This window comes from Schistocerca gregaria, chromosome 7, assembly GCF_023897955.1.
Source record: "Schistocerca gregaria isolate iqSchGreg1 chromosome 7, iqSchGreg1.2, whole genome shotgun sequence".
NCBI lineage: Eukaryota > Metazoa > Arthropoda > Insecta > Orthoptera > Acrididae > Schistocerca > Schistocerca gregaria.
In genome coordinates, this window is record NC_064926.1 from 450832705 (window position 1) to 450845851 (window position 13147).

General features: G+C 36.7%; 1 protein-coding gene across 3 annotated transcripts in view; it reads left to right on the forward strand.

Annotated features, from left to right (window-relative positions):
* Window positions 1-13147, forward strand: part of LOC126281643 (TBC domain-containing protein kinase-like protein) — a 65718-nt gene that overhangs the window by 34557 nt on the left and 18014 nt on the right. For all 3 annotated transcript variants that reach the window (XM_049980775.1, XM_049980774.1, XM_049980776.1), the window contains 7 exons: window positions 2885-3002; window positions 3093-3254; window positions 3477-3654; window positions 3944-4150; window positions 4230-4391; window positions 4583-4704; window positions 7873-8018. In XM_049980775.1, coding sequence (XP_049836732.1) covers window positions 2885-3002; window positions 3093-3254; window positions 3477-3654; window positions 3944-4150; window positions 4230-4391; window positions 4583-4704; window positions 7873-8018 — 1095 coding nt within the window. The remainder of the gene's footprint in view (window positions 1-2884; window positions 3003-3092; window positions 3255-3476; window positions 3655-3943; window positions 4151-4229; window positions 4392-4582; window positions 4705-7872; window positions 8019-13147) is intronic.

A 13147-nucleotide genomic window follows, 5' to 3' on the forward strand; every position in this document is an offset into this window, starting at 1 on the left:
GAGCTCACAACCGACTGAGTGTAATCGGCGAATGTAGTTACTCTGAGGCCAGGGCAGGTGGCACTCATGACGAGAACCATGTGCCAATTGGCATACAAAGGCAATGTGTAAATTATCAGTATTAATAACATCCTTAGATAAAGAAACAATAAAAAAGAAGGAAGGGATTTAACACTCCCGTTATAACAGTATGGGAGCATTGGTACAAATAATGTAGTTATACATCAAAAAAGCAGGTGGTGCATACGCCGAGAGAATTACGCCCAGTGGCGTATGCAGCCAAAGTATAAAAAATTCCATCACAACATTAGTGAAGCCCACAAACGGCATATATGTCAGAACTTTAAAGTTGACAATAATGGCTCTTGTCAAATCAGAATTACAAACACTGGTACACAATCCGGTTAATACACATTCGCAGGGAACCAAAGTTTTAGAGCCAGACAAAATCACATAAGGGCCGATGTAGTGGCAAACATATATCGTGAGAAAACCACATTACATAAGGGGTAGTGAGCTTCAAGCATTGAAGGTGCATCATAGCTTCCTGAGGTAATAGACCACTAAGGTTACCAGCATTAATGTTATACCATAAACAGTACAGGTTTAAAGCTTCGAAAAATTGTCTACAAGCAAGGTTCAACTGGTCGTTCAGTATATTACATTCTCGAGCTCTAGATGTTTGAAAATTTGTAACTCTTCCACAGATCTAATCTACGCCCTTTGACTTCTCTGAATTCTTGATCCATTGCAACTGGTTGGCTGTTTATAATTTTTTTTTATATACTCACAAAGGTATCATGAAACAGGTTAAATTTTAAATTTCCGTCAGGTTCCCTGTACATCTCTACCCAGTCTAACTGATGTGGACTTTCCCTAAAATTTGTGGTTGTTGAATTTTTAACTGAACACACTAGTCTGGAGGACTATTTTGCACTACTTTATGAAGCTGTGTATTGTGATCAGAAAGACCATTCTTAACAGGGAATGTTTTCATATGTTAAAATTTATCTTGGTCTATAGTAAAATTATCTATCTATGCATTGCTTTTCTGCTCTACCCAAATAGGATAAGCACTAACTGACTTCAAATTGAAAGAACCAAATAATACTTCAAGGTCATTGTGTCTATCAGACTCTTTTAAAAAATATACACCAAAATTCCCACAAACAATAATCTGCTTTCTTCTTTCTGACAGATAGCATTATGAAGAATCCAATTTTTTCAAAGAGTTGAAAAATTGCCAATGGGGACTTATACACAGCTGCAATTATAAAAGTACAATTATTTAGCTGAAGCTCACATGTGGATGCTTCTGTATGTTGTTCTATACAAAAATCTTTAGTTTTTAAATTTTTCAAACTATGCTATATTTTAACACAAATGGAAACTCTTCCTCTCTCTAAAGAGTATCTACTTCCATGTGCTGAAAACTTATATCCACCCACATTTACCTTTTCCATATCTGTCACAATATGATGTTTAGACAGGCATAGTACATTATTTCCACCCTCGGTTTCTAAAACTTTTAAACAAACAAGAAGCTCATAAACTCTGCTTTTTAATCCCGTGATATTCTTATGCAATATACCAATATTATTTTTCACTTTGCTTTAGGAGAATCTTCTGATATACAAACATTGTTTTTCACACACTTTTTTTGAGAACCTTGGGATATTTGAACATCTCTAGTACCTGCCTGTCTGAGCTTCTCATTATGCTTAATTTCATTCATTGAATCATTAGACACTGATATTAGCCTGAAACAGTGGTACCCATGAGTTTCAGTGACCCCTCCCCACCCCTCTCACTTACTCAAAGATTTTGCCATCGTCCCAGCCAATTTACCCTTCCATTTCCTACTGAGATGTAGGCTACGCCTTGTGAAGTCCCACTTGCCAATAGTATCAACAGGATACAAACCCGTGTTGAACAGTGTAGCTGCCCAAAGCAGCTAACCTTCCTGAAAGGGCTGTTCAGTTGGGGCCGGTCATACAGTATGAAAGGAGGAACCAAGTGAACATTTGTATGGTTTTTTGCAGAAGCTTTTTTTACCAGATTGCACGGAATTGATGTTATGTGAAGAGCTAGTTATTGAGTAGCTGCCAGGAAAATCGTGTGTATTTGATCTTAGGCCTGCTACACTTTTTTGTATGGACATATCCACATCCACATCCTTACTCTACAAGTAGCCATATAATGTCATGAAGGGTACAAAGTGTATAAAAATATTTTTTCTCCTTCCTTTTCCTTCACAAATGATGCAGCATTGTTGATATCTTTTGTATATGCCTGAATTTCTCTAACTTCCTTTGTAATTATTGAGCATGATTTAAGTGGGAGGAAGTAATATCTCTCTCATCTTGTGTGAACTCTTGGAATAATGAGAGTAAAGTTTTACATGACATGTGACTTTCCTGTAGTGTCTAGATTGAAATTTGTTGAACATTTCCGTGGTGCTTTTGCACTGACCAAGCAAACTTATGACAATGCAAACAAACACCTTCAATATTCCGTCTCTCTTTCATTAATCCAACACTTTGCAGAAACACAATATTCCAACTAATGACACTATTACTGTCACTGCAAACGTTAGCTTACTGTTACTGCGAACTTATATTTCTCTGTAGAGTAAGTGTGTTGGAGTTTGGTGCATTCTAAGTGTAGCTCCAGTTTATAGTAAACAAATGATGCTTGTTATGGGATACTGATACTTACTTTGCAGATTGTAGCATTAATACGGAAGACCAAATTAAGTGATTGCTGTGTAATTGTTCTGTGTTTAATAGAAAAAAAAATTCATGGGTTAGGGAGTTATTACTTTCTAGACAACCAGTTTATCACTTTATTGCACAATAAAAATACTCTTCTACATGTTTTGTAGGTCTGACATTATTGGTGAAGATCCACAGCCAGATGCTGCCAATTTACCACTTGTTATCCGAGAACGAGACACAGAGTACCAGCTTCATCGGATAGTTTTGTGTGATAGGTTACTTGAAGTGAGTGATATTTTTAGTGATTTAATAATGTATTTACTGCTGTATTTGTGTGTTTCTACATATTGTAGTACATAAAGTGTCACATGACAGGGGTACCCATATAAGAAAGCTGCCCTTATTAAGGAAGCTCGCAAAGATATTCCACCTCTGTTCCGTGGTGATATGTGGGCTGCTGTGTTGGAAGTCGTAGGTGATATTCAGGGCCGTTACAAAGCAATTGATAAGGAAACGCCTACACATACAGACAGACAGGTACGTTCATCATTAAAAATATGATGATAATCATTTTAGATTTTGTTTTCATATAGCACATTTTGCTTACTATACATTCCTCAGATTAAACTTAAAGTTTAATGTACATAGGTAGGTAGCTAATGAACTAGGTCTTGTATCAACTTCTCAAATCTCTGTATTTTTGTGAATGTGTAGACCTCATAACAGTGCAGTATTTAGCTGGTACACTCAATTTCACAGATCGAAGTGGATATTCCACGCTGCCACCAGTATGATGAACTCCTGTCCTCAACGGAGGGTCATAAGAAATTCAAGCGTATATTGAAAGCTTGGGTGGTAAGTCACCCACAGTATGTCTATTGGCAGGGATTGGATTCTCTTTGTGCACCTTTCTTGTATCTCAATTTTAATAATGAAGGTAATTTTAACTTTTTGATAGCTACATTGTGAGTCATAGATTTGTTTCAGTTAATGAACAAATATTAATTTATTTATAGAAAATTAGACTGTTTTAGACCATAAAATGTGTGATATAAGGTTGTGGCTGTGACTGTAAACTTATATATAAGTGTCTTTTGATTGTGCCTGTTTGCACATTAATGTGTTGTCTTTATGGTAAGTAGCAATCCATCTTTTGTTACGTTTTTGATATTCTAGCCTGAAGTTTCCATTGTTTGTTATAACATAGATATTTTTAACTTTTGCAGCTCAAGCTTATGCTTGTCTCTCAGCATTTATACCAAAATATTTGCACAATTTCTTCCTGAAAGATAATTCAGCAGTAATACAGGAATATCTTGCAAAATTTTCCCATCTAATAGCATTCCACGATCCTGAACTTGCAAATCATCTTGCTGGTATATCATTCATACCTGAATTATTTGCAATACCATGGTTTCTCACAATGTTTTCACGTAAGTGGCCTTAATCTTATGATAGTAATGAAAAAATAGTTTATAAAATGATACAATGTTTTTGTTTGATTTCCTACAGATGTATTTCCATTGCACAAAATCCTTCACCTCTGGGACAAACTGCTGCTTGGAGATGCTTCTTTTCCACTTTTTGTGGGCTTAGCAATATTGAAGCAACTGAGAGATACATTACTAACTTCAGGCTTCAATGAATGTATTCTGTTGTTCTCTGACTTACCAGGTACAGAGTAAATATAAGAAAGCATGTAATTTTTTTGTGCATGACTTCTGTATGCAGAAACATAATTTATCTTAAATCAGTAGGAAGTATCCATCATTCTTGGTTTGTTATTTTTGATTCTTGCTCACCATATTTGTCAATTCTAAAAACATCCATTTGAGTGACTCATGACACTGATTACATATTTTCAGAAATAGACATGGAACGTTGTGTTAATGATTCAATTGAGATGTATTGCAACACGCCCCGTAGTGTTACCTACAGACAGCACGAGTTGCCAGTAAAAACTGAAACAAATGTGAACCCTGATCTGGTAAGAAAAACTGAGAATAATTTTACAATCTTTCTTATAACTTCTTTTATAGATGGCACATAAAGCTATTCTTTTGTAACATCACATATGATGCACACTATAAGTGAAAATGATACTCTTAATAGTTTCTTATTGTTTGTATTAACTGCATCAAAATACATGCATTTTCATGTAGTACCAGAAAATAAGAGGTTATACTGGAGGGAAGAAGTGTGAGAAAATAAGCATAATCAAAGTTGGCAATACTAGATAGCAGATCACTAGGTAGGTGTTTCGAAATTGTGACACAGAACTATGAATATATCTAGTCAATTGGATAGTAGGAAATATTTCTTAGCTATGAAGCACACATTCCTGGTAGCCTACATAGGGATTTCTATGTGATGAGCCACTCCATAATGCCCAGATTTAAGCTTTTCACTAAAAACGTAATCAGTCTCACAGCACCATCTTATTACCCAGAAATTTAAGAGTTACTGAAGCCTCTTACTTTCTGGACTCTTTAAAACTGCTAGCCACAGACTTTCCAATTTACATTTTCTTGTCACAAATATAGTTACATTCTCATATGCATGGGTTGTCTGGTATCAGAAAGTTTTTCTATTACCTTTGACTACCAAGTCTTGAACTCATTCTCGTGTAATGTTGAGTATACTAGAAAACTAGTGACAAAATCTGATAATCATGCCATAACAATGTTCTGTTTGGTGACACTACACATAATGGAAATTCACCCATCTTGCTTCATAGAATTGCCCGAATCAATGTCTCTTATTGTCATGCATGCTGAGCTGAAGATAGGAATACCAAACCTGTCAAGCATATTAAATCTGAATTAGAGTGAATTTCTTAGTTGCTCATAAAATGACTTCAGGTCTGCACATACTGTAAGAAATACTCATTGTAGTTCAGAGATACTAATAATTCTGCACATAAACTTAACATTTGTATTATTTTTATTGGTTAAGGAGTTGAACTGATAATACCATGGTACATCTGATTGTGTGTTAGACATGTGAATATGCTGTTGTTGTATCTTCAATCGGAAGACTGGTTAGATTCAGCTCTCAATGTTATTTTATCCAGCGCAAACTGCTTCATCTCCTAATAATGAATGCAACCTACATCTATTTGAAACCAGCTACCACATTTGTCACTTGGTCTCCCTCTATAATTTTAACCCCCACACTTCACTCCAATACTAACTGATGGTTCCTTGATGTCTCAGTACATGTCCTAACAAATCTCTTCGGTTAGTCAAGTATGCTGCAAATATCTTTTCTCCCCGTCTCCATTGAGTACTTCATCATGATCTACCCATCTTACCTTCAGCATTCTTTTGTAGCTCCACATTTCAAAAGCTTCTGTTCTCTTTTTGTCTGAATTGCTTGTTGTTTGTTTTCAGTTTCATCTTCCAGACAAATAACTTCAGAAAGATTTCCTAACACTGAAATTTGTATTTGATTTTGAAATTTCTCCCCTTCAGAAATACTTTTCTCTCCATTGCCACTTTACTTTCAGTGTCTCATTTCATAATCTAATTCCCTCAGCATCACCTCATTCAGTTCAATTTAATTCAACTGCATTGTTTCACCTTGATGCACTTTTTTGATGTTCATCTTATATCCTTCTTTAGTGTTCCCACCAGTGGACGTCACAATGGAGACAGAAGAGCTGGCTACCCAGCACAGTGGGATAGTGCAGAAACCTGCCATGGAGGGCACACACAACACACAGTATGGGCAGACCTGCTGGTACAGGTGTTTACCCACAGGCAACAGTAGGCTGGGCAGACCAGTGCTAACTTGGATTTCGACAGGCCCGGTCCTCGCCTAGCGTATTGCGTCGTGTTGTGCTGCGGTTTAGCCATTGGTCCTCTGCACCAGCCTCACTCTGGATTCTTCCCATGCTCGTGTCTACATGGGTTTGACACTCTGCATCGCATAGATCACTCGGAGTTCATTTCTCTCTTAAGGGATTGTGTTTGGATATTATCGAGCCAGTGTCAACCCATGAAATATCCACATTGTACGTGTAGTGAAGTTACATTGTCACGCCTTTGTAGATACTAAACCATCCTTCAAGACACTGTCCATTCCATTCACATGCACTTCAAGGTCCTTTGCTCCTTCTGACAGATGTACAATGCCATCAGCAAACCATAAAGATTTTATTTCTTCTCCCCAAACTTTAATTCATTCCCCAAATTTTTCTTGTGTTTCCTTCACTGCATGCTCAATGAACAGATAGAATATTGCAGGCAATAGACTACAACCTGTCACTCACTTGCTTCTCACCGAGCGAGGTAGCGCAGTGGTTAGCACACTGGACTCGCATTCGGGAGGACGACGGTTCAATCCCATGTATGGCCATCCTGATTTAGGTTTTCCGTGATTTCCCTAAATCGCTCCAGGCAAATGCTGGGATGGATCCTTTGAAAGGGCATGGCTGACATACTTCCCCGTCTGTCCCTAATCCAATGAGACTGATGACCTCGGTGTTTGGTGTCTTCCCCAAACAACCCCAATAACTTGCTTCTCAATCACTACTTTCCTTTGATGCCCTTCAGTTCTTACAACTTCTGTTAGTTTTTTGTAAAAGTTGTTTGTAACCCTTTGCTCCCTGTATTTTACCTGTGTTACCTTCAAAATTTCAAAGAGGGTATTCCAATCAACATTGTTGAAAGTTATAGATGTTGTAAATACAGGTTTACCTTACTTCAATGTATCTTCTAAGATAAGTCATAGCATTGTGTGTTCTTACATTTCTCCAGAACCCTGACTGATCTTTCCTGAGGCCAACTTATACCAATATTTCTATTCTTCTGTAAATAATTTGTGTCAATTGCTTGCAGCCATGACATTAGCCATGCACTATGCAAATATAAATAAAATAGAGTATATAGTCATAATCACTATAACTTTCATGTTGTATAGTGATATTCCATGTAACTACTAAAGAGATAACTTACCCTCAGTTCCACACTGGAGAAAAAGCCTTAAGAAATCATGTAAATGGTCAGCACCCATGTTGCCATCCACATTTTCCACTGAGAAGATTTACTATATGTGTAAAACTGACTCATTCCATATCACTGCAAGCTATCACAATTGCAATTCATGAAAAATACAAATAACTAACTAAATTAAACTGCTTAATTTGTTGCAGGAGATGAGCCCAATTCCATTATCTGAGCTGCAGAAAGAGTTCTGTCCTCGTATAAGTGCAGCCAATTTATTAGAGCTGATGGACATAAAGCAAAACAAATTTTCAAAATCAAAAGTTGTTGTTGTGGATGTGCGACCTCCAGATGAGTATCCTTTTGAATCATACACAGTGTCGGTTTATTCCTACACATCAGTAATACTTACATTAAAATGATTTAAAAATAAAAGTTATGGATAGAGAAGATATCGAGATATTAAACTTTGAACTATAAATTTCTCAGATTTTTCCTTAAAGATCACAATTTTTGATGAGAAAGAATCATGCCATCAGATTCATGGCAATTAGGAAAATATGACAGGGAAAATATGAGTTACAAGAATAATGTAACTACTGAAATGTTTTTGTAAGCTATTTCTACCCTCTTCTTCCAGTAGTCTCATGATACTGATTTTATCTATCTGCAGTTGAAGCCTTTTATTACTGTACATTTCCAGTTAGATGTGACCAATCGAATTTTAAAAATGTCTTGAATATTAAATCAACAGGTAAACTAAGTTGTATGTTGTTAGCTGAAAAGTCCTACCAAATAATCATGTGCTTAATCAAAAAGATTCCAATGCTAATACAAACCTTGTCATTTTTTAATTGTGTTTTAAAGGGGGCAGTTGAAATACAACTAGCCAACAGCCCGATCAGTAGAGACAGTGCCTTTACTCTTCAATAAAGAAACACCAAGCAACTGGATTTCACAGCCAGCATTCAGGATCGTGTCCTCCCACTACTCCACCTGACAAGGCATGTGACTAGGTAGTGAGGGAAGGGGTCGGGAACAATAAGAATATAAAAGAGGCACAATGTAATAAAAACCGAGCGAGGTAGCGCAGTGGTTAGCACACTGGACTCGCATTCGGGAGGACGATGGTTCAAACCCGCGTCCGGCCATCCTGATTTAGGTTTTCTGTGATTTCCCTAAATCGCTCCAGGCAAATGCTGGGATGGTTCCTTTGAAAGGGCATGGCCGACTTCCTTCCTTGTCCTTACCTTATCCGATGAGACCGATGACTTCGCTGTTTGGTCTCTTCCCCCAAACAACCCAACCCAACCCAATGTAATAAAGATGTTCATTCTGCAGTTACCACCTGAACACAAAGCCAAGATACACTGTTGAAATATGATGTAACAGCAATGGCTGGCCCCAGATGGACACCTGAGAGCAATACAGATTTGTAGTGTTTGATTTTATTTTGCTCCTCATTGTGAGCTTAATTGATGTTTTTTACATTTATTAATTACAAAAATAAACATACTTGAGTGCAGCATGTGCAGTTAACAGAACATGAAATGATTAAATCCACCAACTAGAGGAACATCAATGGGGTACGTTATAATGATGATAATGTCATTTACCAGAGACAGGATGCTACATTAGGTGATGGTGCTAGGTTGTGCAGTCAGTAAACTGGCCGAACATTTCATAGTTTGTACATTAGATGTGCACCCCTATATCTGCAATAGACTGTCCATTGTTAGTGACGCTAGAAGGATATGTGTGTTTACAGTGTTACTTTTACTTCTTTCCTGTTATCTTGTTTATCATAGCGGTCTCCTGTTGTATGTGCCTTATCACCTGATCTTGCACACCAGTAATCTGTGCAGAAGCCTTGTCAACGTGACCTACAGTTGTGGTGATATTTCTCTGAATCTCGCTCGGGCTTATCTTCAATCTGTTGAGATATGGTCACTTTCCTTTTGCTTGCTTTCCACACTTTGGTTACCTAATATGTGATACTCTGACATGCATTGTTTATTGCTTCTTACATTGGGTGATTCTATTGCACAAACATTTGTTTCTTCATGGATATTTTTCAAATCTTTGCAAAATCTTTTTCACTTCTCTGAAAACTGCAAATTCATGTGGCCCTAATTGCCTGTTAGCTTCTACCCTAGTGTTCTATAGATCTGCATGTTCTCCTGATGTTACAGACAGCTGTATCATTGTGTAGTTTTCTGTTGGAATTCTGGGTTGACTTATGCATCTGTGACATGTTGCTGTGTTTGTTTGTTTACTCCCATGAACTTCCTGTCCAGCTTAATGCATCCTGACTTTCCATTGCTGAATTCATTTCGACTGTTATCTTGTATGGGGCCATGTTGATTTCTGCATCATGAAGTACTTTCTACCTTCACCACTGCAACTCTTTCTTGCCAAATTAAGAACAAAAATTATTTCATATTTGTCTCTCAAATAAGATGACAGCATCAACACAATATTGGTATGCTGTGGTGAAATAAAACAAGTAACACAGAAAAATCATAACTGAAACAATGTTATAGATTATGTGCATAGCTAGGTAGATATACACTGATGAATTCTGTCTGTAGCATGTTTATGTTAACTGCTCACCATGCCAACTTGTTTTCCTGTTAATTGAGTTACTGTCTCCAAGGAATAAATGGATTTCAAACAGAGTTTAGTTAATGAAAATAATAAAAATGAATTAATTTTCAAAGCAACAATATGTAGCCACACAATAATACATTGAGGATTGGACATTTAATTACATATCTGCCTAACATTATCAGATAATAACAAATTAATCCATATCCCCTTAATTTTGTGGTCAATTCTTCTGAGGCCACAAACGTATAACCGTTTATGTAGTGCTTATTGATATTGATTACATTTAACAGTTACGAAATACTTGCTTAAGTGTGGGGAATTTGCAAGTAATAACTAGAGAATGAGTAGGTGTTTCAGGTGCCGTGTGCCAAGTAATGCATAGGAACTCATACTGGTGAGGTACATTCCATTTGTTTCATATGCTCCATCCCCTTTTTTGGGCACTGGCTGGTGGCATTTCTGTTTTGTCTTAGAACAAACTAGATTATTTTGGAATAGCTTTGGAAAGATGTCAGAAAATCATTGTGCCATTTAGCTTCTAAGACTGCTGTGTCAGCAGGACCTTGTTTATAGAGTTGTACATAAATTCAAAGTAATAGTTGTGCATCAGCAGCTCAATTCAGGTATTATAACATTAGTGTCACAAATAGATGTTGCAGTCTGTGCTCAACAGCAAAATATTCCTTCTTTTTAATGAGAAATTCCACCTTCATTGTGGTACATGAACTTGAAGGACAATTGATGTTGGTGTTATAAAAATCTTCATCAGTTGCATCAAGCAGCTTTACAGTGTGATAAACGGAAGTATAGTTTGCAATTACAACATCATGAATTATTGGATGACCTTTTTCTGCTATACTGTAACTTCTGATAGGTAGGTGAACAAAATGAAATTAAGCTTAATGAAAACCTCAGGCAGGCAGGTTCTAGAGATACTAAAATATCAACAGATTGTTGTAAAAATATAGTGAAAAATAATGTTGTTATATTGCATAAGACTATCAAAGGATTAAAAAACAGAGTAGATGAACTACTTGTTCATTTAGAAACTTTAGAAACTGAGGGTGGAAAGATGTACTATGCCTGTTTGAACATCATATAGTCACGGATATAGAAAACATAAACATGGGAGGATAAAAGTTTTCACCACATGTAAGTAGACACTCTTTAGAGAGAGGAGGAGTTTCCGTACATGTTGGAATTTATCATAGTTTGAAAAATTTAAAAACTAAAACGTTTTGTGTAGAGCAACATATAGAAGCATGTTCCTTTGAGCTTCAGCTAAATAATGGTACTTCTATAAATGAAACTGTCTATAGGTCGTCATTGGCAAATTTTCAACTATTTGAAAAAATTGGATTCTTTGTAGTGCTCTCTGTCAGAAAGCAGGAAGCAGATTGTTTGTGGTGATTTCAATGTAGATTTTTTGAAAGAGTCTGACAGAAGGAATGAGCTTGAAGTATTACTTGGTTCTTTCAGTTTGATGTCCTTTACTGTTTATCGTACTTGGGAAGTATGGGGAAGCAATGTGCTGATAGATAATGTTGTTACAGTCCAATATAAATTTAACCAAATAAAAACTTTTCCTGTTAAGAATAGTGTTTCTGATCTTGATGCACAGCTACATACAGTAATGCAAAATAGACCTCCGAAATAGTGCATTCAGGTAACGACTTAACAACCGCAAATTTTAGGGAAAGCCCACAACAGTTAGACTGGGATGAGGTGTACAGGGAACCTGATGTTACTGTAAAATTTAACCTATTGCATGATATCTTGTGAGTGTATTTGAAAATAGTTTCCCTAAGAAAACAGTAAACAAAATTTTAATAAGCCATCTAAAAAGTCAAGCTTACTAGAGGGAAATGTATCTTGTTGCTTGGAGGAGTAATGACCCAGAAACAGTCAATCATTATAAAAACTACTGCACTATATTAATAAAACTTATTAAAAAGCCCAGAAGTAGGTGCATAATGTCAGAGATTAGCAATTCTGATGATAAAACAATTTTGAATATTGTCCAAAGTGATACAGGCAAACAATGGCACAGGAAGACTGTATTTCTGTCAAACTCAATGTAAAGTTTATCTGAAAGTCAGAGGTAGAAAATATTTTTAAATAATCGCTTTTTAAGTGTAACAGATAAAATAGGTTCCAGCTTTTCATTAGAAAATACACAGCTGTATATGGAAGAGGCAATGCCTAAACAATTTGATAAAATTGAAATTGAACCCATCTCTCCAACTGAAATTAGGAAAATAATAAATTCACTCAAAAGTATAAGCTCACATGGAATTGGTGGCATTTCCTGCAGGGTACTAAAAGCTTGTTCCCAAGAGATAAGCTGGATTCTCACTTAGAGTATTTTCCCAGCTGGACTGAAATATGCTATTCTTATACCATTGCATAAACAGGAGGTAGGTCTGATGCTAACAACTACTGCCCAGTATCACTTCTGACAGTTTTACCCAAAATTCTTGAAAAAGTTGTGTGTTCAAGAGTGGCTTCACATATTTATAAAAATGAAATACTAATAATATGAATGTAATAGAGGGAAACATTCCACGTGGGAAAAATATATCTAAAAACAAAGATGATGTGACTTACCAAACAAAAGCGCTGGCAGGTCGATAGACACACAAACAAACACAAACATACACACAAAATTCGACTTTTGCAACCGGCGGTTGCTTCGTCAGGAAAGAAGGAAGGAGAGGGAAAGATGTGGGTTTTAAGGGAGAGGGTAAGGAGTCACTCCAATCCCGGGAGCGGAAAGACTTCCCTTAGGGGGAAAAATGGGTAGGTATACACTAGCGCGCGCGCGCGTGCACACACACACACACACACACACACACACACACACACACACACACA